General features: G+C 46.9%; 1 protein-coding gene and 1 non-coding gene across 2 annotated transcripts in view; one reads left to right on the top strand and one right to left on the bottom strand.

Moving 5' to 3' along the window:
* Window positions 1–2,815: 2,815 nt before the first annotated feature.
* The window catches only part of TCF7L1 (transcription factor 7 like 1), a 159,392-nt gene continuing 134,598 nt past the window's right edge, over window positions 2,816–27,609 (top strand). The window contains exons 1-3 of the mRNA XM_036872790.1: window positions 2,816–3,058; window positions 3,142–3,205; window positions 3,444–3,571. Of these exons, the coding sequence (XP_036728685.1) occupies window positions 2,816–3,058; window positions 3,142–3,205; window positions 3,444–3,571 (435 nt within the window). The remainder of the gene's footprint in view (window positions 3,059–3,141; window positions 3,206–3,443; window positions 3,572–27,609) is intronic.
* LOC118906527 lies at window positions 14,814–14,920 on the bottom strand. Its single transcript, XR_005022509.1, has one exon. It is a non-coding gene; the product is annotated as a U6 spliceosomal RNA (small nuclear RNA).

The raw sequence follows: 27,609 nt of genomic DNA, 5'->3' as shown, positions 1-27,609 counted from the left end.
CTTTTCACCGTGATAACGACACTTCTACAGGCTTCCTAGTGTACCTTGTTATTTCCTTAGTATAAAATCCTAGAAGCACAGAGGTGAGTCAAAGGGTTTACATTTTTTTAAAATTTTCATAGGTATTGCCAAACTTCCCTTCAGAAATGTTACACAAGAGCATGCCCAGCAGCTGTATGTTTCTCAGCACAAGGGCCAGAGCTGGGTGTTGCTATTCTTTTCTACCTTTGCCAATCTGATAGATGAAAAATGGTATCTCTGTGCTGTTTCAATTTGTATTTCTTCGAGGTTGATGGGTGTGGTAGGTTGATAATGGCTCACTCCCAAAGATCTGTGTACTAATCACTGGAAACTGTGAATATTACCTTAAAAGGAAATGGGGTCTTTGCAGGTGTGATTAAGTTAACAATCTTGATGGGGAGATTATCCAGGATGATCTGGGTGGGCCCTAAATGACATCACAGCGTCCTTCCTTGTAAGAAGGAGGCAGAGAGAGATTTGACAAAGACAAACGAGAAGGCCATGTGACCACAGAGGCAGAAACTGGAGTGATGAGATTGCAAGAATGCCGGCAGCTACCAGAAGCTGGAAGAGGCAAGGAGTATATTCTCCCTGGAGCCTCAGAGGGAACATGGCCCTGCCAACACCTTGATTTTGATTTAGTGAAACTCATTTCGGACTTCCGGCCTCGAGAACAGTGAGAGAATACATTTCTGGTGTTTTCAGCCACCAAGTTTGCAGTGATTTGTCACAGCAACCATGGGAAACTAATACGATAGGTTTTTCACATGTTTATGGGCCACATGAAAAAAACCTTCTGACTTTCAAAAACTTGTAAAAATGAAATATCATGCAATAATATGAACAGTATAATTCTATTTTCGTGAAAGTAAACCTGAATAATTGTATATGTGTTTACAAGTGTACACAACTGCCTAAGAAGATGTCTGGGAGGATGCACACCAAACTAATAACAGTGATTAACTGGAGGGAGGTGTGGGAAGGAGGTGGGGGAAAGAGAAACTTTTAGTTTTTTCTCAAGATGCATCTCTATTGTTTGAAGTTTTATGAAACTATATTCATGTACTAATTGTGTGAAAATATAGATAAGTCACATCTGCTTGCTGTAAACAATAAAATATGTAGAAAGTAGAAAACAAAACTGTCCCTCTCCTCTCAATTATCCTCCTTCCCAGAAATATTTATTGATCATTTGGCGTGCGTCTTCTCAGACTTTCTTTCCATGAAGAAGCAAACACAGGTATGTCATTTTTAGAGAACAAAAAAGAAGAGTGAGTACCATATACATTTTCACTTACGGGTGTTTCTCCAAAATCGTTTTAGGATCCTTACGTGCAGGGGCCTCATTCTCCTGAGCTGGTTGTTGCACAGACTCTCACCGTAAGAAAGTCCCAGAACTCTTTTTTTCACCAACCTCCCTGCTGCTTTGAACTTTCTTGTATCTGTGAATTTGACCATATGTATACACATCGCTGGTAAAACTCCTCTGCCAGTCGCGTTTAAAATAGTTTAAGTACTCCCATTCTGCCTTCCAGTCTGCTTTTAAAACGGACGCTCTCACCAGTAGTTCCCCACCGTGGAGGACACAAGATCCACTTTTTCAAACTTTCCTGAACTGGGTGGAGAGATGATATTTTAATGTTATCACAGTAGGCATTTCTTTAAGCGTGAGGCTGGTCGGGCATTTTTCATACGCTCATTGGCTCTCGAGGCAGCTTCGTGAACGCTTCAAAGGTCACCGGGCAGACAATCTTCCCTCGCAACGAACCAAACCCGAACTCTTTCTGAAACCAAGACCGTGAGTTATTCGATTAAGGACCTAGTCCGGAACTATGGGGCGAAGGTGATCTTTGGGATTTCAGCGTGGGTGACTCTGGACACCTGAACAAAGTCGGAAACCTGAACCGGGGCGGGGGGCGCGTTGGAACCCCACAGGAAAGAGGAGCGGGAGGCCGCCCGGCATATTCCGGGGTGCCATACATTTCCCCAATCCTCTGCCCTACGCAGCCGGCGAGGGCGACCAGGCCGGGAGGGACCCAGCGCAGCGAGGACTCCAGGCACCGAGAGTGTCCCCGGCCGGTCTGTGGGTCCGAAGCTTTCCCGCAGGGGGCAGTGCCGCCCGCCAGCGCGCGGATCCGGTGGGAGGGGGTGTGGAGCCGGTGCGGAGTTCTGGGGGTTCTCGGGAAGAAAGTTAGGGGATGCCTAGGGGTGGCGGCGGGACCCGAGCGGTCGGCCGGAGGGTGGGGACAGGGCCGCGGGGGTGCAGGGTAGGGCGCGGGGAGGGGGTCCGGGCGAGTCTGGGCGCGAGGGCGGTGCGAGCTGCGGGGAGGCGCAGCCCTGGAAGGTGTGAGCGAGCGGCAGGCGAGTGTGAATGCGAGTGTGTGCGCGCCGGAGCTCTCCGGGTTCTGCGAGGCGCGCGGGTGTCAGCTTGCAGCGGGGCTCCTCCCTCCGGCCCCCCTGGCCCGCGCGCCGGTCCCTCCTCCCTTTCCCCGCTCGCCCCTCCCCGGCGGGCCAGGCGCTGGGACACCCCGGCGGAGCAGGCGGCGGCGGCAGCGAGTTGGGGAGCCCCGGGCTCCGCGCTGCCGGTGGGGCCCGAGCCGAGCTGCCCCCGCCCCGGCCCGGCCGCGCCGGCCCAGCTTCCCTCCGGGCCACGCCCTGTCAAACTTTGTTGCTGCGGCCGCCGCGGCGGCGAGCGGAGCGGGCCGGCCAGCGGGAGGGAGGGAGGGGCGGGCGCCGGGCCGGGTGCGGGCGGCGAGGGGCTCCGAGAGCGGCGGCCCCGGCCCGCGGCCCCACCATGCCCCAGCTCGGCGGCGGCGGCGGAGGCGGCGGGGGAGGCGGCGGCGGCGGCTCGAGCGCCGGGGCGGCCGGCGGAGGGGACGACCTCGGGGCCAACGACGAGCTGATCCCCTTCCAGGACGAGGGGGGCGAGGAGCAGGAGCCGAGCAGCGACAGCGCCTCGGCGCAGCGGGACCTGGACGAAGTCAAGTCGTCCCTGGTCAACGAGTCGGAGAACCAGAGCAGCAGCTCGGACTCGGAGGTGAGGAGGCTTCCGCGGCCGCCCCCGGGGGACCCCAGCCCCGCGCTCCCTCACCCGCCTTCGCCTTTGTGTCTCCTCCGCAGGCGGAGAGGCGTCCGCAGCCCGCCCGGGACGCTTTCCAGAAGCCGCGGGACTATTTCGCCGAAGGTAAGTGCCGGCCCCGGCAGCCCCCACTCCCGGCCCCGCGGCGCTCGGCGCCTCATCTCCGGCCGCTCTCAGTACCCCTTACCCCCGTGGCCGTGCCCCTGCTCTCCGCCCCTGTCGGCCTCAGCAGTCCTGGGGCGCGCGTGGGGGGCGCTCGGGTTCCCGGTCCCCACTCCGGGTCCCCAGCCGCGGGGCTGTCCCGGGGACCCCGACCTCACCCCCTCCGTGGTCTTGCCCGCAGTGAGAAGGGCCCAGGACGGCGCGTTCTTTAAGGGTCCCCCCTACCCTGGGTACCCGTTCCTGATGATACCGGACCTGAGCAGCCCGTACCTCCCCAACGGACCCCTGTCTCCGGGAGGAGCGCGCACGGTGAGTGCCCGTCCCGCTGCGCCGGGGCGGGTGGGCGGCCGGGGCCCGCGAGATGCGCCCCCGGGCTCGGCGACAGGGTGGGGGATGGGGGATGGTGCCGTCCCGTGAGGATCCTGGGCAGAACTTGCTTACGGGGTTGAACTACTCTGGCGGTCGAGGGTTAGGCTGCGCTAGGCAGTGCCTGCATGAAAGGAAAGTGCAGGCACTTTCTCCCCTTTTGCTGGGGAGCGGCTTTGGGGTCCACTTCTGGGGTCCTCCTTGGTCTCCAGAATTCTTTGCTCGCACTAAAGGGAAACTTGGATTTGTGCCGGTTGGGCGTGGGTGTGTGTGTGGGGGTCTCGCTTCCTTCCTGGAAATCGGTCAGCTTTCCCTGGCAGTTCGGCAGTGGGGCCGGGGGAGCTGGGTTGGCGACGTTGCCCCACGACTCCAGTTTCGCTGGGCGGCTGTGAGTTGGTTCCTAAGAGACCCAGTATTCGTGGCGGGTTATTCACACAGACCCCTCCCCACCCCCAGCCCTCGCGCGGGGGCCTCAACTTTTCTGTAAGGCTCGGGATTTTAAACTCGCCGAGATGATTTCGAGGGCGAATCGAGGCATTCTTCAAGTTGAGGAACTTGGCTTTTTCGCCCTTTGTTGCCGGCTTTTCTCATTTAAAGCGAGCGCTGCGACACTTTAAACCTGTTAATGGGCGTGCATTGTGTGCTGCGCGCTGGCATTTAGAGCCGTGATTAAGCAAATTGACCGGGCCCCAGACGACGTGCAAATGAGGGCGGATTCCTTCGCCCCCTCCCTGGCTCTAACTCCCGCCCCCCGCGTCGCGAGGGGCACAGCCCGGGGCTGGCCAGGCTTTTTTTGTCCCCTGAGTTGCCACCCCACCCGAGGGCCCCCTGCCCAGGTGCTAGGTCCGATGGCAGATCTTGGGTGAACACCTGCCTACTATGCGCCAGGCTCTTGCGCGCTGCTGCTTGGGCGCCCGCACGCCGTAGTGGTTCTCTTTGCTCCCTGCTCGGTTTCCCAGTGCCCTCCAATTCGTGCTGTTTTGATTCGGGGTGGAAGGTGTTTGGCGCCTTAAGAGCTGACCCGACAAACTCACTTTATGCTCAAGTTGTCCTTAAATAATAATCATAGTTAAAGGGCTGCCTGGGAAACGCTGGTGCTGAATGGACCATCCCTGCTGTCATGGTACAGCGGTCGGTGGAGAGTGGAGACATCTGCCGCCGGTTCAGTGGGGCCGCTCTGCCGGCCGGTTGGGGTGTGGGAGTGGAGGTTGGGGACTCTGGCCAACCGAGAGCAGAGTGGAGCCGCACAGCCCTCTCCTTTCAAGCAGGGAAGACCCTGCACCTTTGGCCCTGCCTTGGTGCATCCTGGGAACTCCCGAACATAAGTCCTAAATATGAGCTGGATACGGGCATCTGGCTGTCGCTTTTTCTCATTCATATTAAAAGAAAAATGTGTGAGTAAAAGTTGAGCAAAACAAACTGCAGTGACGTTGTTCAGGTTTTCACAGATTATCTTCCGTGTTCACAGATGTGGCTCAGTTCTGAAAGTTTTAGTAGGGTTTCTGTACCTGTGTGTGTGGAAAGGTAGGTCACTACACTAGCAGAGTCCCTTTTCTCCATTTTACCTTTAGTTATCTGGGAAAAGGAGTTTGGCATTTCTGTGAGTCAGCACCGATCCATGTCCTGGTGCAGATAAAGTCGCCAGAAATGTTCCAAATATGACCAATTATTTCACTCAAGCTAGCTATTCCTTTCCCCTTTCTCACCAGGGCATTTTGATTCTTCCTCTTTGAATGGTGACAACTGCCTGTCTTCATATGCTGCTCTTCCCCTCCCCCTCAGGAGCCCAAATGGGACAGATTTTGTTTGTGTCAGTCCCCTACTTTCTTCTACCATCTTCTACCACCCTTCATTCTTTCTACCATCTTACATGTTCTTTTGCCTAAGAGCTTCCAAAGGCTGCTTCTTTTTCGTACTGGCGATTCCTGATTACTGCATCCAGGCCTGCATGGGATTTTTGGAGCCCTCCTTGAGGAACCCAACCTTTCCCCTCTGCATGCTTTTGCCTGTCCCTGCTTATTCCTGCAGCTGTTCCCTGCCTGAGCCCATGTCACTATCCTCCTTTTTGAGCCTCCAAGAACACTCACCCTCTCCCTGTTGATCCTTCATACGGGACTTAGTATGTCCTGTCTCACTCTCCTGTTTCCATCTTGCCTCCCTGATGAATTGCCCTTGCAGAAAAGTAAGTTCAATGCCCCCATTGTTTCTGCGCCCCTTATGTGTCTGTCATTGTATTTTGACCTGCCTGGTTACAAAATTTATTGAAGTTTCCTGCAGTTAGATCAGCTCAGTAGAACCTGCTAATTTGACGCTATCCTTGGGCGTCAATGACTGTTAGGAAAGCAAAGGAGGAAACACTTAAGCACTTGATTGTCTGGACTGTAGGATTGAGATGATGCTTTTCCTCTGGATGATTATATTAATGTAACTAATGTGATTCTTACTGTAGGCAAACTATAGGTGCAGACAGAGTGGCCCTCTGTAGGGGTCCCTGCCTGGTAAAAGGAATGTATTGATAGATAGATATGGGGGGGGGAGAAGGGGGAGGAAGGTGGCTAAAGGGTGAGGGGGGTGGTGGATTAAATGATCTGGTCTCTCTTTTAGCAGCCTAGGTCTTTTTTGGTTTCACATCTAAATTTCACAAGCTTAGTCCTTGCTGCTCTAAGGCCTGTAAGTGGTATAAAATTGGGTGACCTTAGTTCTCTTATGCCCTAACACTTTCTGGAAATACCAAGCCAGAGGCAAACGTGAGGTTTGGCTGGAGTGTTCTCAGGGTATTAATTGACCCTAGGAATAGTATTAATTGATCCTAGGAATAGCAGCAGGGCTGCAGCACCCTCACCCACTGGCAAAATTCCTTCTGGGACAACTGGGGGCCGGCCAGTCCTCCAGTCTGGCCATCTCCTCCCCATGCGTTACCTTTGCCCTCCACTCTGGTTTGGCTGGGAGGCTGGGAAGTGGCTTCTTCCTGAGGCTCTTTAGAGAAGAGGTCCCCTTAACCCGGGGTGTGTGCCAAGCCTCGGAGCCGTGATTCATTCTCATCTGGAGCTCTGGGGAGAGAGGAATAACGGCCACAGATCACCTTTCACTCCTTACAGTAGTCACACGAAATTATACATTCATTCATGAAAAGCCTTCACCAGTTCACTAAACCACCTTGGTGCTGTTGACTAGGATTTTGTTAGGAAAATGTAAGTCAGCACAGAAGAAAACGGATGTCAAAAATAGTTGGACTAATCAGAGCCAAAAAGAAAATGCAGCATGTGGTTCAGTGAGTGAGCAGCAAAGTGATAGGTGTTTGACCGTGACCACAATGTGAGTGCTAATGACATTTTGGAAAAGAGCACTTCCAGGTAGAGTTGCTGAGGAAATCTATAGTTTTGGGTCCAGTGTATAAATTTTAGAGCTGCCATGGTGCAGCTCAAGCACCAAGTTATTCATAGATTTCTCAGACCATCACAACTCAAATTTCTGTAGGAAATTACTCTGTCCTCCAAACATGAGCCTGTTTTTAAGTCCTTCGCATCCCACTGCTTCCCATGGGCAGTCCTGCTGATATCCTGGGTGCTCCTGTTTCCTTCCTGACACAAAGGAGCCCAAGCAGAAATCTTTGTGTACGTATAGAGAAGTTTTCTGGTTTTTAGGAGTTGTATGTAAAAGCCAAGTATTGATAAAACCTCTTCTTTTGGAAGATCAGTATAAACATGCTGCTTTTGGGAAAGTTCTTTTAAGCCATTTCATCTAAATATAACTTCTGTTCTATTTTTCTCTAAATATAACTCAGGGTTTAATGAGGGCTTTTCACATGGAATGAGCATTTACGAGGGCCCTGCCTGCGTTGCTGAAGTTTTGGCACTTAGATTTCTGGGGTGACAATTGATGACAAACTCTGTGGAGGGACTCAAACCCTGTCAGTCCTTTTTCTTTGGGTGGGTGGATCTGACAGAATACCTGCTTGCTCTGTTACAATTTTGGAAAGGTTTAGGTTGGTCTCATTCTTCGGGGAATCTTGAAAAAGTAGGCCAGCACATGTACACACACACACACACACACACACACATCTAACCTTCAATACAGAGTGTTCCAGCCTTTACAGTGATGTGCAAAGTTACCCAAAAAATTGTGGCATAAAAAGGAATTTAAATGATTAACTCGTTGGAAAATCCATAACGTAAAGATCCTATATTCCAACTTAGAGTCAATTTTTACTTGCTAAAACTGGGAAAATTCAGATTGGCATCCTTAAGATAAAAGTCATAACTCCTTGACTTCATCTGATATTTATTGTAGGCCTATCATGGGCAATGACTAAGAGACTGTGAGAGTTAGGATGAATTAGACCCAGCTTTGCCCTGAAGGACTTAAAAATCGAGTTAGGAAGAAGTAATGTTAGTACAAACCACTATAACAGGAAGTCCACGTTAAGGGTCAATAAAATTCAGAGAAGAATTTTCAGAATAAAAAGAATAGAAAAATTGTCTTGGGCTGGCATGGTCAAGGAAGGCAGGTAAAGGAAATTGTTTTAGACTAGTCCCTGAAACTCATCACTCTTTAATTCAAAGTAATTTTTGTTAACTATAAAAAATTTAAACAGTACAATGGTTTTTAGAGTGAAAAGTGGAAGTCCTGCACGTACATCTGAAGGTAGAAGCCAGCACAGGGAGAGCAAAGGCATGGAGTGGGGTAGAAGTTCAGGGCCATTTGGGGGTAATGCAAGTTTTTCCATTCGCCTGGAAGGATAAGGGGCCAGACCTTGAATGCCAGTGAAGGAATCTGGCCTTATTCAAGAAGCAGCAGGGTACCATCCAACGTTCTGCTGGGAAATAATGTGACTCGTACATGTGCTTAAAAGGATAATAGTGATTGTGGGGAGAGGACCTGGAAGGAGCTAGAATGCTTGGGAGACTCACAGGAGTCCAGGGGTGAGGTGAAAGGGGCTTAAGAGTATCTGAATGGAAAGGAAGGGTAGGATGAGGGAGACTGGCATGGTTGCTTGAATTTGTGTGGGAAGAGGTGGTAGATGGATGGAAGGGAGGGAGGGAGGGAGGAAGGGGCTGATGTCACAGTTAACTCCTGGTGTCTGAGCCTGGGAGACTTGGGGTGTGACTTCTGGCAAGTGGGGCCCTGGCCCTCCATCTTTGCCTCCCCAGTGCTGGACAGATGCTTATGAACTATTTTAGCAATAACAGCCCACACGGTTTGTCAGAGGGTCTCACTTAGAGGAACTGCTAAGTCTCAATGGAGAGGCACTGGGTTTGAGGGGATATTGAGGGAATAGTTGAAACTTCAGCAACAGGATGATGCGAGGGAGCAGGAGAAGAAAGGAAGGGGATGCTCAGAGCAGAGAAGTCACTGAGGGAGGATGGAAAGGAGTCTCTGCCAAGGTGGGAGAGCTTAGGTGCTGCGACTGCACGGAAGCTGGAGGGGAGGAAAGGGGGGTGGGGTGGTCCTTAGTGTCAGATGCCACAGAGAGAGGGGAGAAGAGGATTGAGGAGTCAAAAGGAGCTTTGGGAATTCACTAATCAGGAAGTAATGGGTGCCTGCAGAGAGCAATATTCCAGGCAAGTGATGATGAGAAAGGTAGACAGGCAGAGATACTAGCTTCAGGCTTCTCCGTCGGGTGTCAAGGTGCTATAACCAGGACTGCTCCTGCCGTGTGGCCCGTCCCTCACTCCTCAGCCAGAACCCACACCAGACTCCCACACATGCAAGCAGCCTCCTACCTTACACATTTCACTTTCTATCTACCGTAACCTGGAAGGTGTTGGTCCACGAACAGCAGGTATTGTTCTCCTGACTTTGCAGGTGAGCCCAAGCGTTGAAGAAGGGGATGTAGAAAAATGCAGAGGTGGAGCTGCAGAAATTGAGGGGGAGTGCATTGGTTGGCTAGATGACTTTGGGATTATCAGTAAAAACCAAGAGCAAGTTGGCTGGGGTTTTGTTGGCAGTAGGGAGACCACAGGCCCTTCCTCTGTACCCAGTTATAAAGCCAAACTTTTTGGGAACCTTTTAGCTACATGTTAATAATGAGATGTTTGTGCATTGATTGAAAGATATGACACACTTGGGAAATTTTTCCTCTTTTTATTTTCTGGAGCTGGCTGACTTTGAAGGGGGATAGAGGTGAGGATCAAAACACAACTCATTTTCAGTCAGGGGCAGATGTTGGCATGTGTTAAGTTATTGGGGATGGGAAAGGACTGAAAAAAAAAAGCATGTAGAGAATTGCCCCATATTGGCTAATCTAATAATGTATTTTTAGAGGAGGTTTTTATATGTCCCATGTGTTACTGTTTTCTCCCAAACTGGATTGGATTTAGGGAGCAGTGAAATAATTGCAGTTTCCAAAACCTTGGCATTTGGGAATGAGGGGACATGAGGGGAGTGAAGGGGGCTTGCCTTTTCCTCTATACTGTGTGTGCTGCCCAGGGAACAACTCTGGGGCACTGGGCAGCTTCTTTCTGAGATGCTGAGTTATCCCTCAATTGCCAGGTAGCTTTAAGGTTCTAAAGGTTTTAGGTTCAGAATCCTAAGTCTTTCCTTTTCATTATGTGTATAGCCTACAGATTTTCATGGGAAGATGACCTTTTAACTTAGAAATACACTTCAAAGTTTGAAAATTAGATCATAAAAATGTTTTCTTGAACATGACCCTTTTCATGAGATTTTGTGGAAGTAGTAAGGGATGATAATTCCAGTTACCTGAAGTCCTCAGGACAGGAAATGAAGTCACACATACACTTTCAAACTGTTACAGCAGTTTAGAAATCTGTTTCATTCAAGAGGAGGAACAAGAAAGACTCCAAGTGTTCACCCCAATTGTGGAAAAAATAAGTGTAAACAAAAAATTCACAAAAGAAGAAACTACGAATGCCTACTCATTATGTGAAACTATGTTCAGCCTCCCAGGTAGTCAGAAATGTTAATAAAGATAAGCACTGTTTTTTGGCCACCAAATTAACAAAGGTTTTGTCTTACTAAGACTGTTCAATGCTGGCAAATGTACGGTGAAGTGGGTGCTCTTAGTTGCTGTTCTTGAAGGGTGTTGACAGCCCACCCCATTGGGAAAGCACTTGGCAATGGTTGCTAAAACCTTAACATTTGTCATTGCTTCTGACCTAAGAAGTAGATACTTGCTATTCCCATTTTGCTGCTGGGCAGACAGACTTGTAGAGGTCAAGTATCTTGTTCAGGGTCACGCAGCTAGTCATCGACAGCACAAAGATTTTAACTTGGTTGTGAGTGCAAAGTCTGGGTCTTCCCATTTCACCCTTGTGACTTTCCACGCATGCCTGATGTCACTAGCTCCTCCCCCTCTTGGGAGAAGGGCAGCTGACCTTTGTCTCCCAGTTCAGAAATCCTGACTGTGAGTTACCAGTCAGGGTGGAGGGCAGGTAGATTTGTTCCAACTTTACACATCGGACCTGGGAAGGTACCTTCCCAAATAAACAGTTGTGTAAGTGAGTGAGCGGCTGTGGTTGAAGTTCTTCGTCCAGTACTATCCGTGCTCCACAGGCGTCAAATAACCTTCAGGTGGCAGCCCCAGGAATCTTACCGCCACATTACCTTCCTTCAGAGAAAAAGTGGTTATCCGCTAACGGAGACATGAACTTTTCTGAACTGGGGGACTGTTTTTTCCTGTTGAGATCGGTGAGGTTGGAAGAATACACAAGTGTGTCTTTGGGGTGGAAGGAGGCGGGAGGAGCAGGCTTGCTCGCTACCCCTGCAATTTGGATTACAGCGTAGTTCGGTTAACAAACCAAGCTCTGGTGAACCGAGTATGCAAATATTATTTCCTTATTGTGCGTTTTATAAAATATTTTATAAATTGGTTGCTTTTGTTAAAGTTCTTTATGAGTTAAAAATCAGTCCCAATCACCTGTAACTGAGTAAATTGACTGTTAAAGAAATAAATACTAAATTTTTACACAGAGAATTGCAGAGAATGTGTTAGTCCCCACCACCACCCCTTTTCTGTGTGTGTGTGTAAGATAGTTTGAAATTAGGAATCGGGTAATTTGATACCTTTTTATTCACTTACCAAATTTATCTTCCAGGTGGTCTCTTTCTGAAAACAGTAGCATGGTGGAAAGAGTAATAAGGGGCTTCCAAGTATGGTTAATAGAAGTTGGGGAGGCGCCGGGGGTCCTATCTAAGCCCTCTTGGAGATCTGCGTATTACAGGGCATTAATCTTGGCGAGATAAATGTTTTATATACTTTATAACATGAATGGGGCCGTTATTTGTAGGAATATCTGTAGAAAGTGTGTTGTGTGGAAAAACAAAGATGTAAATCTGAGATAGTAACTGTGATTAAGAAGTAGATGGATCTGATGATAAGGAAGAAAAGCAAAAGAAGTAGGAATGAGCAGTATGAAAAGTTGTTTGTGATTGACATGTACACACTACTGTATTTAAAATAAATAATCAACAAGGAAAAAAAAAAGAGAAAAGAAAAGCTGATCAATTTACAAGTCCAGATTTGTTGGCAGCAGTGATTTCTGATATTTAGGACTATACTGTTTCCATAAATTCCAAAAATGATATACCAGAGTCACTAGAGTCAGCTGGATTTATAAGACATACCTTCTAGGAGTGCATTGGGGGTTCCTCCCTGAGATTCTTGTGCAGGGACTCCACATGGGTACCCTGCAGCCCTCTGAGCTAGAAGGGACCATCCAGCTCACCCCAGTGGTGAGGAACACAAGCTCGGGGAGATTGTAGACTTGCCCAAGGTCAATTATGAGTGATGGAAACAGGACTAGAGTTCAGCTGCACCCCCTGGAGCTTTACCCTCTCCACTACTCAGGGAGATCCACAGCAACCCTGGCAGAAAGCCATGCTATGGAGAAAATGCACCTCAAAGTATTTCTTTATTAAACTAGAACACCTGACCCCTGATAAATGATTCATAGACATTTGTTGAATGTTGACAGCATGAATATTTAAACATCAATATTTTAAAAAAACAGCCTTGTAGGCACCTGCAGTGTTCCAGGGTGCTATATCACACCATTTACAACTGTTACCACATCTGCTAGTACAACCTCTGTTTTATCCACGAGGAAGCTGAGCCTGAGAGAGTAAGCGAGGGGTCCAGAGACATCTCTCCAGAAGGTTGTAAAGCCATCGTTCCAATCACAATGCTGCAATCTCCCCTCTACTGAAAGTGGACAGCCAAATTAATGTGAAAATGCTATTTGGAGCAAGATACAAAGAGATGGTGTGCGAATAAAAAATGGCTAATGAGCAACATCTCTGCATTCATTCTCTTCAGTGGCCTTCCCAGCCCTTTAACAGGAGGAACTTTTAATCACTGCTTCTGCCTGGGGTAGAGTCAGAGCCTTAATGGTTGGTGTCTTTATAGTTCCAGAGATGGTATTTATTGCGATCTTAATCTTCCTTTGCTTTTCTGTGCTGTGCAGCTCCATGTAATCTATGTTTTTCCCCTTCAGTTTCCCTTGTGTTTTCTTCTGACATCTTGAGGTACTAAACTTGGATCCTTAGATACCACAATATGCAATATTGGTATGTGCATCTGTTGACTTGGTCTACTGCCTGCTTCCACTCCTGACCAGCCCCACTTGCTTGTACATGTGTGAATATTAGTTTGTATGTAAATTAGATACAGTCATTGCTTATTAATCATATCATCTAGTTAAACATTTCCAGGCGGGATACATAGAGGAGAGGTATAGCGGGAGTCTTAGAGATTCGTGAGATGAAAACGCTTCGTACTTCTACTTTACAACATAAGCGTTTCTGTTAATTAAATGATTGTCGGGGAGAGAGACATTGGTCTGAAGCTTTGGAGTGGGAAAGAGATCATCCTCACGGGCATGTTCCCAGGCCCTCCTAAGGAAAGTTAATGCAGGAAGAGGAGGGGATGGTGAGAAAGTCCAGAGGTGGGGAGAACACCTTAGTAAGCTGCTCCTTTGAGCTTGCACCAAAAGAGAGGAGAGAGGAATGGTGGAGAGAAGCCCGAGGCTTGAGGGGTAGAAAAGCATATTCCACTGACCGCGATGTTTGTGGCTAAGGGGTCTGGGACTAGGATTTGGCCACAGTCAGTCAGACCTTGGACCCTAGCCCAGCCATGGTCTGGCTGTGTACCCCTGTGCCCCAGGGCGCTCTTAGGCAAAATGGGGATAGTGGTAGTGTTTGAGGGTCACTGAATTACATTTTGGCTGAGTGCACTGTGTTTTAAAACCAGGATTTTTCCAAGGCTAAAACTAAATATCATAGGATGAATCTCTGAGATATAGAAAGAAATCAGAAATGTCATCAAAATAATTTACAGTATTATTACAACTTGATTAAGATGTTTAGTGACCAAAAAAATTTTTTTAAACACATTTTTAAAAATAAATTTATTTATTTTATTTATTTATTTTTGGGTGCATCGGGTCTTCGTTGCTGCACGGCCTTTCTCTAGTTGTGGTGAGCGAGGGTCTCTCTTTGCTGCCGTGCACGGGCTTCTCATTGCGGTGGCTTCTCTTGTTGCAGAGCACGGGCTCTAGGCGCGTGGGCTCAGTAGTTGTGGTTCATCGGCTCTAGAGCGCAGGCTTAGTAGTTGGGGTGCACGGGCTTAGTTGCTCTATGGCATGTGGGATCTCCCCGGAAAAGGGCTCGAACCTGTGTCGCCTGCATTGGCAGGTGGTTTCTTAACCACTGTGCCACCAGGGAAGCCCTCAAATGTCTTTTGTAGTAAAAAAAAAAAAAACTAAAAAATTTTGCTGGGTCTGGGGGATGTCTGGAATGGCCCCAAGACCTGTGCTATACTTAGTTGTCATGTATCTTTAGTCTCCCTCAGTCTTTTTTTTTTTTAGAGATTTATTTATTCATTTCATATTTTATTATTGCTGCGTTGGGTCTTTGTTGCTGCACACGGGCTTTCTCTAGTTGCGGTGAGCGGGGGCTACTCTTCATTGCAGTGTGTGGGCTTCACATCGCGGTGGCTTCTCTTGTTGCAGAGCACAGGCTCTAGGCGCGCAGGCTTCAGTAGTTGTAGCATGCGGGCTTCAGTAGTTGTGGCGCACGGGCTTAGTTGCTCCGCAGCACGTGGGATCTTCCCGGACCAGGGCTCGAACCCATGTCCCCTGCAGTGGCAGGCGGATTCTTAACCACTGCGCCACCAGGGAAGTTGTAGAACAGTTTTTTTTTTTTTTTTTTTTAACATCTTTATTGAAAAAATATGGAACGCTTCACGAATTTGCGTGTCATCCTTGCGCAGGGGCCATGCTAATCTTCTCTGTATCGTTCCAATTTTAGTATATGTGCTGCCGAAGCGAGCACTAGAACAGTTTTTTGATCTGTCTCTTGTGTTGACTTTTTAAGAGTAATTCTTAACAAGCCATTTATTTTGTAGGACCTTGAACATTTCTTTTTTTTTTTTTATGATGTTTCTTCAAGTAGATTCAGGTTGTTTATTTTGGGTAACAAAACTGCATAATTGATGCAGCATTGATGTCTTTCTCAATGCTTCTAAGAGGTGCCATCTGTTTTTCCCCATTTTGATCACTTGGTTAAAATTTGGTCTATCAGATTTCTCCAAGAGAGTTACTATTTTTTCTCTTTGTAATTAATAAGTGTCTTATGGGGAGATACTTTGAGACTATGTAGATATCCCATTTCTCATGAAACTTTCGCCTGCTGGTTTTAGCATCATCTACTGATGTATCTTGCCAAAAACAGTTATCACTGTGGTAGTGGCCAGATTGGTGGTCAGATTTTTTTGTTTTATTTATTTATTTATTTATTTATTTTTTGCATTTTTTAGTTGAAGTATAGTTGCTGTACAATATTATGTAAGCTACAGGTGTACAATATACCAATTCACAATTTTTAAAGGTTATACTCCATTTATAGTTACTATAAAATATTGGCTATATTCCCTGTGTTGTATAATATATCCTTGTAGCTTATTTTATACACAGTATTTTGTACCTCTTAATTCCCTACCCCTATATTGCCCCTCCCCCTTTCCCTTTCCCTTTCCCTTTCCCTGCTGGTAACCACTAGTTTGTTCTCTATATCTGTGAGTTTGCTCTTTTGTTATATTCATTAGTTTGTTGTATGTTTTAGATTCCACATATAAGTGATATCATACAGTATTTGTCTTTCTCTGACTTATTTCATTTAACATAATGCCCTCCAAGTCCATCCATGTTTCTGCAAATGGCAAAATTTTGTTTTTCTTTATGGCTGAATAGTAGTCTCTGTGTGTGTGTGTCTGTGTGTGTGTGTGTGTGTGTGTATGGTGGTCGGATTTTTAAAGTTTGACATTTTAACACAGGAACAATTTCTCAGCTCTGTGAGGTGCTAGATTGTTTCTGTGCTTCTCTATAGCATATTTGTGAATACTGAATAAGATGAAGGAACAAGATATTTTTGGTCTTTTTTAAAAAATAATAGTTTGTTCTTCATAGTTTTTATGGCAGCATCAATCATAAATCAATGATTCATTAAGAAATTACGGTACATGATTTTGAAATCTTGTGGAATATTGAGGTAGCAGAGTTGACATTCTGTTCTGTGTTCTTCATAGGATGTAAAGAACTTCCTAATTAGGATTTTTAGGTTTTTATCTGATGACTGGAGTTTCTCACAGTCTGTCTGGATTTTGTTAAATGCAACCCCAGGGTTTCTTTAAACATGTTTTTCTGTCCCCTGTAGTTCTTGAAAATCATTAGCTGGATTTAGATTCTTTTATTTATTTATTTATTTATTTTGGCTGCACCGTGTCTTTGTTGCGGCATGTGGGATCTTAGTTCCCCGACCAGGGATCGAACCTGGACCCCCTGCATTGGGAGTTCAGAGTCTTACGCACTGGACCACCAGGGAAGTCCCTGGATTTAGATTCTTGATCAAGCTTCACGGTTCTCTCTCTCTTCTTTAATTTATTTTATTTTATTTTTAATCTTTTTGGTTCTATAAATTGACTTTTATAGACTTTATTTTACTTTTTAACTTATTTTTGCAAGACTCATTCATAGATGTTGTCCTTAAACTGTGAGACAATTAAGGTCTGGTTGTCTCTCTGTGATACTAACAGCCACTGATGATCATCACCCACATCCATTGCTTCCTGAGCAGTTTCAAAATGGCGATAGTCTATTTGTATCGTTACTTCATCTGTCAGCTGCAATATTTTTTTTTTTTAAAGATAGTAGTCATCTTTTCTTTTTTTAAAAAAAATTTATTTATTTATTTATTTTTGGCTGTGTTGGGTCTTCGTTTCTGTGCGAGGGCTTTCTCTAGTTGCGGCAAGCGGGGGCCACTCTTCATCGTGGTGTGCGGGCCTCTCACTATCGCGGCCTCTCTTGTTGCGGAGCCCAGGCTCCAGACGCGCAGGCTCAGTAGTTGTGGCTCACGGGCCCAGTTGCTCCATGGCATGTGGGATCTTCCCAGACCAGGGCTCGAACCCGTGTCCCCTGCATTAGCAGGCGGATTCTCAACCACTGCGCCACCAGGGAAGCCCCTGTAATATTTTTTAAAAGAGAAACTACCCCTCGGGACTTCCCTGGTGGTCCAGTGGCTAAGACTCTGCATTTCCAATGCAGGGGGCCCAGGTTCGGTCCCTGGTCAGGGAACTAGATTCCACATGACACAACTAAGTGTTCGAATGATGCAACTAAAGATCCTATGTGCCACAACTAAGACCTGGCACAGCCAAATAAATAAATAAATATTAAAAAAAAAAAAAAGAAAGAAGCTACCCCTCGTCAACTATTAGTTACCTTAGATCAGAGGTCAGCAAACTGAGGTCCACAGGCTAAATCCAACCCAATATTTATTTCTGTAATTAAAGTTTTATTGAAACAGCCATACCCATTCATTTGCATACTGTCAGTGGCTGCTTTTGCACTGCAAGGGCTGAATTGAGTAGTTGCCAGTGAGGCCATAATTGGCCAACAGAGCTGAAAAGATCTGGCCCTTGACAGAAACAATTTGCTGACCCCTGCTCTAGATCATGTGGAAAAAGCAATTTAAATATTTGATTCTTTCCCCAGTTTTCAGTTGGTTTCCAATTACCCTGCAAAGGTGACCACTGAAGTTATTTCTTAAAATATCGTTACAAATTCATGGACTTAAACCTATTTGGTATGTAGTTCAGTCGATTTACAATTATTATCTTTACTGAAACTCAGATTTCCCCATCTTTAGCCAGCGGGAGTCTCTTCAAGATGGCTCCTGAGTCTTTTTGTGTACACAGCCCTAGTGGTCTTGTGGTCTTTGATGCTTCCCTGATTACTGGTGTGGTTCCAAGTTCATCTTGTGGATTTCCTGCTCCAGACCTGGAATCAGCCATTTCTAGGAGCTCTGCTTCCTTTCAGTGAAATACGTTGTTTAGAGACCATAGTCTGAATGCTAAGGGTGCATGTATATATAGCTCCTAAAGGTTATTCTGTTTAATGTATGAGCATACCAAGCAATCAATAGAATTTAAAAGTAGAATATAATATGCATATTGTAATTTTAAAACAATCACTTTTTTTTTTTAAAGGAATTCCTTTATTTTTGTTATTTATTTATTTATTTATTTTTGGCTGTGTTGGGTCTTCGTTTCTGTGCAAGGGCTTTCTCTAGTTGCAGCAAGCGTGGGCCACTCTTCATTGCGGTGCACGGGCCTCTCACTATCGCGGCCTCTCTTGTTGCGGAGCACAGGCTCCAGACGCGCAGGCTCAGTAATTGTGGCTCACGGGCCTAGTTGCTCCGCGGCATGTGGGATCTTCCCAGACCAGGGCTCGAACCTGTGTCCCCTGCATTGGCAGGCAGATTCTCAACCACTGCGCCACCAGGGAAGCCCTAAAACAATCACTATTTTTGTTCTAAAAGTATGTAATGTTCTCTACTTTTAATGTACTTTTAGTCTTAATAATGTTAATTAATCCTCCTATTTATTTAGTAATTGTAGTTGTATGTTAGAATTGTTTTCTATGAAATTAACATCTTTCATGCTCATATTTTATTCTTTCAATAAAATATATACATATCTGCTTCTGCCAACTGTTAGCATTTCAATGGATAAAGCTCATAAGGAGATTTCCACTCAAATTACCTGTGGAATGCTTCCCTGTTTTTGAAAGGGCATGTTCAGATAGTGACAGCAAGGCCAAACATGCTTCATTTACTTATTTCTCACATTGTGACACTAATTAGATATGTTGGTCACCTCTGTGACCACGTGATCATCCATCATGCAGAAGTTCAGGCCTTCTGAAGACTGAAGCCACAGCTGAACAACAGATTTACATTGAATGCTGAGGCCGAGGCCATATTTTTATATTCCTGGAACCTACTTCATGGTTGCAAAGATTAAGTAAAGTTGTACAGGGGCACAAAGAACAGCGCCTGGTACATAGTAAGGACTTCGTTAAGGTAAACTCATTATCAGCTTTGGGGGTCCTGGGTTTTCAGGCCTCCCTAGCCCCTGGGAAATGTAGTCTCTATATGGTACCATTACCTGGGCAAGCACTTATGTTCATTTTTGTATTGCTGGTTTTCTAGAATCCATATTCTTAGCAATCCTGGCTGTCATATTTCCCTTTCGATTACCATTGCCCCAGCACAGTGCCTTGTACACAAAATCTGTACTGTGTGGATATTTGTTTAATTGCATTTCTCTCTTTTTAATATATCGTATATAATAAACAGCAAAAACCTGTCTTCCTCCTGGACATTTTTAGACTAACAAAGGAAATCATTTTTCACTTCTGAGATCTTTCAGGGTGTAATCTTTGATAAGTTGATCTTTGGTGAGTTGATCATTTTAATTTTAACTTTTATCAAGATTTTCTCAGTTAATCCCAGTATTCAGGCTGTACATTCTTTTAAAAAAGAAGCAGATTTCTGTGCTGGAGACAGAGTGCCCACTGGTGTGTAGCTGTGGACAGTCAGTCTTTCATCTGTGATGCTGGGAGTATGTTAGCAGTTGTGGAAGCTATATGTTTTTAGGCCTTTGCCAAGGAAAATACTTTAGAATTACATTAGCAACTCCAAGGTATTTTGGCTGTTCTGAATGGACACATGATAGTTTTCCAATTACATAAACTAGAGCTTTTGTTTTATGCTGAACTTTCTTATAGGCTATGGGAACAATAGTGCCTCTATCAGCATTTCCCAGAGTAACATCCAGGGGATGTTAAGAGGTAGTCCTATTGCTTCATTTCTGCAAGACTTCTGGGGCCTTTAACATGCCAGTGTGCACTGCGAATCTCTTAGAGAAGAGTGTATTACGCAGGATTCCTTGGGCTTATTTGATCAAGGCTTTCCTTGTGTTTGGAATACTACCCTCCACCTGGCGTCCCCCACCCCGTGCGTAAGTCTCACTGCATACTCCCTGGCTCCCAGCCTTAGATGTGGTCCCTGCTGCAAATGCTCAGCTCCCTGTACTTGACCATGTTTCTTTGCTGGTAAATATGTGGCTTAACAATGACCTGATACACACTTGTCTTCTCTGGAGCCTACCCTCACTGAAGAAGTCAGGGAGTGGGTCCGTTCTGTTCTCTACAGGATTCTCAGCATCAGGCATTTAGAATGGCCCTCCACAAGTATTTGTCGGATGAGTGAAGGGATGTAGACCCCTTTATTTCTGAGTAGCATCTCGCGGAACCAGAGTTCTGCCAAACCCACTTTGGGAACCGTAGCTCAGTCTTCATTTTCGGTGTGAATAACTAGAGTTCTGTAGACCTTCATAATGCTACTGAATGTACACAGTGCATCCAACTAGCAGGGAACTGTCAATACATCTAAAGATGAGGCTCACAGATGGCCAACAAACACATGAAAAGTGGCTCAACATCACTAATTATTAGAGAAATGCAAATCAAAACTGCAGTGAGGTAATCACCTCACACCAGTCAGAATGGCCATCATCAAAAAATCTACAAACAGTAAATGCTGGAGAGGGTGTGGAGAAAAGGGAACCCTCTTGCACTGTTGGTGGGAATGTAAATTGATACAACCACTATGGAGAACAGTATGGAGATTCCTTAAAAAACTAAAAATAGAACTACCATATCACCCAGCAATCCTGCTCCCGGGCATATACCCAGAGAAAACCATAGTTCAAAAATACACACGCACCCCAATGTTCATCGCAGCACTGTTTACAATAGCCAGCTCATGGAAGCAACCTAAATGTCCATCAACAGAGGAATGGGTAAAGAAGATGTGGTACGTATATACAATGGAATATTACTTAGCCATAAAAAGGAACGAAAATTGGGTCATTTGTAGAGACATGGTTGGACATAGAGACTGTCATACAGAGTGAAGTAAGTCAGAAAGAGAAAAACAAATATCGTATATTAATGCATATATGCGGAATCTGAAAAAATTGGTATAGACGATCTTATTTACAAAGCAGAAATAGAGACATAGACGTAGAGAACAAACGTATGGATACCAAGGGGGAAAGAGAGGGTGGTGGGATGAATTGGGAGATTGGGATTGACATATATACACTATTGATACTACGTATAAAATAGATAACTAATGTGAACCTACTGTATAGCACAGGGAACTCTACTCAGTGCTCTGTGGTGACCTAAATGAGAAGGAAATCCAAAAAAGAGGGGGATATATGTGTATGTGTAGCTGATTCACTTTGCTGTACAGTATAAACTAACACAATATTGTAAAGCAACTATACTCCAATAAAAATAAATAAATAAATATGAGGTTCAGTGCTTGAAATAACTTGACTCAGTGGCACATGGTGAATCAGGTGGGATTGGAACCTTCTTTTCCTGATACCTGTCCCTGGGCCCAGTACCCACAGGCCGCCTGCAATCCCTTCTCATGTTGTTAGTTACATAAATGGGAACTCGTGTTCAGACTGGTGGGGGAAGGAGAAATCAGATGCCCCTTTGTGTACTCATTAATGCAGGTAGAACAAAAGGCCCAGCTTGGTTTTCAAGTTCAGGTTTGGCTCACATGTGGTCCTCAGTGAAGATTATGATCTTGGATAAATTAAAAACAAATGTTACAGAAGTCGTGATGAGGTAGAAAGGGAGTTCAGGATTCTCGTTTTTAAACACTGGGGTAAGCAGAGACCCCTCTTTAGAGCAGACATTCACCTCCCCCTCTTCCACTTTACCTCTCTGCCTATCATGATTACTGTTCATTTTCACTTAAATTAGCAAGGCGGGTAGGTGTGTACATGTGGTCTCACGTCCGTGTCCTCGAGTTTGTTCACCAAGCCCCTTGCTCTTCTGAACTGGGCAGACAGACGTTTAGTCAAATCCGCTAATGCATCCTGTGAAAAGGGAATTGCACATTTGGCAAAAACGCCTCCTTCCTTGGGCAAGACCCCCAGCAGCCTGCTGCCCCAGGCGGCTCCTTTTCCTCAAGCGTGCTCAAGGCCAGCGTGTGAGGAGGGAGCACACAGGGTCCCCCTGTATTCTTCTGCCTCAGGCTGAGCTCCCAAGCACATTCTTGATTGGAGCTGGGAAGTCCTGGGGCCCGGCGAGTTTGCGCACTAAATGGGACTCTGTATGTCTAAGCCAAATTAAGTCTGCGGGCAGTCTTTACAAGCACAGTAACCGTTTTACAGATGTAAAGAAGCTCAAAAGTACTGTGTTTGTAGTCTCAACCCCTGTAAAGTTTCCATGAGCACATTGCAAGGGCTCTGTACACGGAAATTTAGTTCCTCTGTTCTCACCCTGCTTACCTCTTCACTCTGTCAAAGCATGTGTCTTATTAATGTGTGTGTGTGTGTGTGTGTGTGTACACATGACTAGTTCTCAACCGGGGGCAGTTTTGTCCCCCAGGGGGCATTTGACAATGTCTGGAGACATTTTTGGTTGTTACAACTTGGTGGGAGAGGGATACTACTAGCATCTCGTGGGTAGAGGCCAAGGATGCTGCTAAATATTTTAAAAGGCACAAGATAGTCCCTCACAACAAAAAATTGTCTTTCCCCAAATGTTTGTAGTGCTGAGGTTGAAAAACCCTGGTGTACAAACACACATATCATACATGAATAAACCATGTGCGTATGTGTTCATATGCACATATGAATATATGCACACATATGTGACTATGTATACATATATGTGCACGTACATATATGTCTGTACACACACACATACTTTTTTTTAAGAAGGGACATTAGAGATACTGGTTGGATTTTAGTTACAGTTGAAGAAACTGGGTCCCGGACAAGCAAAGAGTTCCTCACCTCACAGAGCCAGTGAGAAACATAGCAGGGGAATTCCCTGGCGGTTCAGTGGTTAGGACTCCGTGATTTCACTGCCATGGGCGCAGGTTCCATCCCTGGTTGAGGAGCTAAGATCCCGCAAGCCATGAGGCTGGGCCAAAAAAAAAAAGAGAGAGAGAGAGAGAAACATAGCAGGACTGCTACCTGAATTTCTCTTCTTTCTGAACAGTACTTTTTGCAGAGGTAACAGTCTCCTTCTTTGAGTGTTCTGTGTCCCAGAGGAATATTGTGTACATTAACTCATTTAACCCTCAGAATGACCCTGCAGGTGGGGACTGTGGTTATTCCTGCTTTACTCTGGAGGAAATCAAGCCTCAGAGAGGTCAAGATCCTTGCCTGAGGCCACTCAGCCATGCAGGGGCAGGGACTGGTATAGAGATCACATTTGCCCGGCTCTTCCCACCCGGCACCACCTCCCACCGGGCCACGCGGAGGCTTGTGTGAGCTTGAGGGACATGGCCTGAACAGAGGAGATGCTGAATGGGGTGGCCCGTGGGGCTCTGTCCAGCGGTTGTATTCTGAGGCTCCAGTTTGGAAATGGTTCGTAATGCCTGAGTGTTGTCTCTGAGAAGCCCTGAGCTTTGGAACCCACAGAATTTTAGGTCCCACAGCCCTCTGCTGGGTCCGCAGCACTGGGTTGGAGGCCTTTGTGGGGAGAGCAGGAGTGATGGTGGCAAATCGGTCTGCATGGACCCAGGGAGCTGAGTGGGGCAGGACTGGAGAGACCCTGATGGGTTTCCTGCCTTCCCCTCCTTTCTCCCTCCTTCCCTGCTCAAGGGAGGCCTGGGGCTTAGTAGGAGGTGAGGGGCAGTTGGTGGTAATTACTCACCGTTTGCACAGACGGTGGGCAGGGCTTGGTGCCTTCTGGGATAGAGGCTGGGGAGCTCTGTCAGAATGTTGTGTGGAGGACCGAGAGGAAAGCAGGCATTCTGTGGGAAGGAAGAAGGTTCAGAGTCACCTCCTAGGGAGGTCACTTCAGATCCTCAAGTATCCAAAGTATAAACGAGGCACCAGGCGCACTGCCGTTTAAGCTCTGGCTGCGTGGGCAGCGGCTAGAGAGCTGGCGGCCACGACATCTGCCCAGCGGCTCTCTCAACCTGTCCTCAGGGTCTGAGGAGCTGACCGTTGAGCACGCATTTTGCTGCTTTGTCCCCCCTGGCATGGGTGCTCTAGAACGTAGGCAGTCCATTGCCCTCTGTCTGGGACCTCTCTGTCCTTCTGGGTTTGGTGTCTAAGAGACCATCTACAGACTCCATGTGAAGCTGAAACCCATCCAGAGCTCCAGGGTCCAAACTTTCCCGAGGGCTGTCTCAGCACTTTTTAGATGTGTTTTGTTGTGGGAAGATAAGAACCTGTGTAAAAATAACGTCTTCCCAAACCCTGTGCTGAGAGAGGTTTGAGGACAGAGAGAAAGCCCGCATTGCAAGTCCTGAGGAAAAATCATTGCATTTGAATTGCCAAAATCACTATAGGTTAGGCTGGAGTAGTTTGGAGAGATGATAAAGTTTCCTGTCTCCTTTCGGAAAAAAAACACTCTGGGGTTTTCTGCTCTCGATGTATCTTTCATGCGCGTGTCCTTCTTTAATGAAATGTTATTGTGCCTCTCTGTAAGTGGATAATTGAGCAGAGCAGCAAGCTAATTTCTCTCTCAGTCAGGCTTGCGGTGAGACTGGTTCTTTGGAGATGGTCCAAAACCAAATAGCCACAGCTCACCTGCCGAAGAGCCTCCTGGCACCGGAACCCCCGCCACGCCTTTCTGTCTCTCCTTGGAAGGTTGTTCTCCACCCTAACAAAGATCTCCGTTATGGAAGGATCTCGCCTTTAAATCTGACTGCATCTCCATCTCTGGTACAAATTGTCTTCCCTTGGGCGAGTTTCTGTCTCCAAGTTGGCTGTGAGGATGTGGGAGCACAATCGGGCTTTGTGGTGGAGGAGGGCTTTGCAGTGCCCTGGAAGGTGGGATTCAGCCTTGTGTAAATGAATAGCAGCAGGCTATCTCTTCAGGAAAAGGGGATTCCTGGAACAAGAGAGAGGCTGGTGCCCGAGACCAGAAACTCTTCCTGGTTGTTTCTGCAGCCTCTGCAGCTTCTTCTGGCCTCATGGTCCTTTCGAATGGCCTATAGGCAGCCCTGGAGCCTGTTCTCCTGGAGCAGCTCTGATTCCCTGAGCTCCTGGACCAAGCACTGGCCCTCAGGACCCTGGTCTGCACCTCTTTTGTGGTCCAAAGAGACACAGCTTGCCCCTCGTAAGGCTTGGCCGCTGGGGGTTTCTCAGGAAGCAGTGGGCAGATGCCTGCCCCGCTTTGGCTTTTCTTCACTCTTTTTTTTTTTTTAATTAATTAATTAATTTGGCTGCATTGGGTCTTCGTTGCTGTGCCTGAGCTTTCTCTAGTTGCAGTGAGTGGGGGCTACTCTTTGCTGTGGTGCACGGGCTTCTCATTTTGGTGGCTTCTCTTGTTGCGGAGCATGGGCTCTAAGTGCACAGCTTCAGTAGTTGTGGCATGCGGGCTCAGTAGTTGTGGCGCACGGGCTTAGTTGCTCCGCGGCATGTGGGATCTTCCCAGACCAGGGCCTGAACCCGTGTCCCCTGCGTTGGCAGGCGGATTCTTAACCACTGTGCCACCAGAGAAGTCCTCTTCCTCACTCTTTACGTTGCCGTCATTGTCTGTGTGCAGAGATTCTGCGGTGATGTTCTCTGCACAAAGAACCCTGGAGGCCAAGAAGGGCACAGGTAGCTGCCTGCACTTTGGAGATCTTGTGGGGTATGAAGGGAGTCAGGTTTGGCTGTTCCTACTGCTTTCCACATCAGGGCCTGCCCTCTGACTAGTTTTGGGGCTGGGCCCTTTGCCATCAGAGAAGGGAGAGCCCTGAGGAAATTAAAGATCTTATTCAGGCTTTCTTGGCCCAAGGCCTGTGGAAACCTTGATGAAAGGGATGCTTAGGGAGAAGTGGGACATCTGGCTACTCTCCAAGGCCCCTCACAGCAGGCCTGGGCCTGGACCAGGTATCCTGCTGGCCATGCTGCTCTGGCAGCCTCCTCCTGCCACGTCGGCCAGTTTCCTTCTGCCCCTCGAAGTCCTTCTTTGCTTGCTTTCTCCATCGGCTGCTTAGGGGGGCCAGCTTCCTCCCAGAGCGTCTCTGCTGCTTCCCTGGCGTCTCGGCTCCCTCCTCCCTAGGTGCTCTGAGTGATGGTCACTTGGTTTCTGGGTTTTGGAGCCTGCCTGCCGTCCCAAGGAGAGCTTTGCTGAGTATCCGCACGTGCCCAGATGGACCCGGGGACACCGCCACACGAGGGAGGAAAGGTGTTACTTGCCATGTCCTATCTCTAGCCAACACTCTTCTCCCCTACCTAGAGTCTGTGTTGTTGATTTTTTTCTTTTTCATATTAAAAAATAATAACAGTTCTACACGTTTTAACACATATAGATTCATGTAAATAGACTTGTGTAATTCCACCGCTACAGTTCCAAACGCCTAAAAACTCTGTGCCACGACCCCTTTGTTAGTCATGCTCTCCCACCCACCTCTTTCCCCGGCCACCACTGCTCTGTCCTCCGACGTGCTCCCCAAAGATCTGTGGTCCACGTTAACTGCATCGTCCTGTAAATTTTACTGGTACCTACTGCCGTAAGATAAAAGCATGAAAATGAAGTCCACTCTTCTGAAAGCCTTCCACCTTCCTTTGCTTTTGCACTTTATCATGACTGTGCTGAGCCCTGACACCTACTGAGCGCTTCTGCAATACGGACAAGTCAGCATTAACCCAGCCCTCTTCCTCCCCACCCTCAGCCGTGCCTGCACATCAGCATTTTTTATCTATTGCATCCCGGTTTTCCTGCTCATCGTAAAAACGCCTCCCTTAGCCCAGTGCTTCAAAATTATGTGTAATAGGAAGAAACAGATGAAGTCTAAGTTTAAAAGAATGCTGTCTGTAACAATAACCCTCAGCTGGAGATTGCCAAGGGAGAAAGAGTTGGAAAAAAGTGCACAGGAATCTCTTGACAGTGGATTTGAGCCCATCTTTTATTTTTGAAGTCTTGGTACTTCTTTTTTTTTTTTTTTTTAAGTTAAGAGGATTAATTTTATTCCAGAAGATCATTTGTAAGTCATTTGTAGCAAGAACCCACAAATCATTCCTGTTGAATTGGAGTAAGACAGGGTGTGGTTGTCAAGGTTGGGCTGGGCTCCCCAAGCCCGTGTGGAAGAATTAGGGCCACAGATGTGTTCCGTCAGCTCACAGACATATGAATGCCCTTACTGGGCTGGTTTTGGGGAACTTGCCAGTATCCTTCTAGCTAAGGATTTACCAACCACCTTGCCCTCAGAAAAAACTTCTACTTGCCCTGCCCGTATCCTTCTGAGTACTGTGACAGCTTTGACTCACAGAGAGGTTTTTCTCATTTAATTAAGTGTTGACTCCAGAGTCTCCAGGATAAGTTACAGTTGCCCAATTTCCTGGTAAGTTTTCAGATTCTCTGGTGGTTTGGAAGCGTGAATGAGCCCGGGATATTTTTCAGGGTAAATAAAGTCTGTAAAATGTGATTTGGGTGCTTGGTTTTCGGTGCCAGGGCTTGAAGTGATTGGCCCTTGTGAGAGGGGAACAGAGGACAGTCTGAAGGCTGTAGTTTTCTTTAAGGTGGGTTCTGAGCTGTGAGCGAGGGGAGATGTGCCCAGGTGCGTGGGGCTGGTTTCCTGAGCTCCAGGCTCTCCCTTTGGCCCAGGCCTTGCCCGCCTACCTCCTGGGATGCCTGCCTCCTGGG

Source organism: Balaenoptera musculus, chromosome 13 (assembly GCF_009873245.2).
Source record: "Balaenoptera musculus isolate JJ_BM4_2016_0621 chromosome 13, mBalMus1.pri.v3, whole genome shotgun sequence".
Taxonomy (NCBI): Eukaryota; Metazoa; Chordata; class Mammalia; order Artiodactyla; family Balaenopteridae; genus Balaenoptera; species Balaenoptera musculus.
This window is presented reverse-complemented; position numbering and strand designations above follow the sequence as displayed.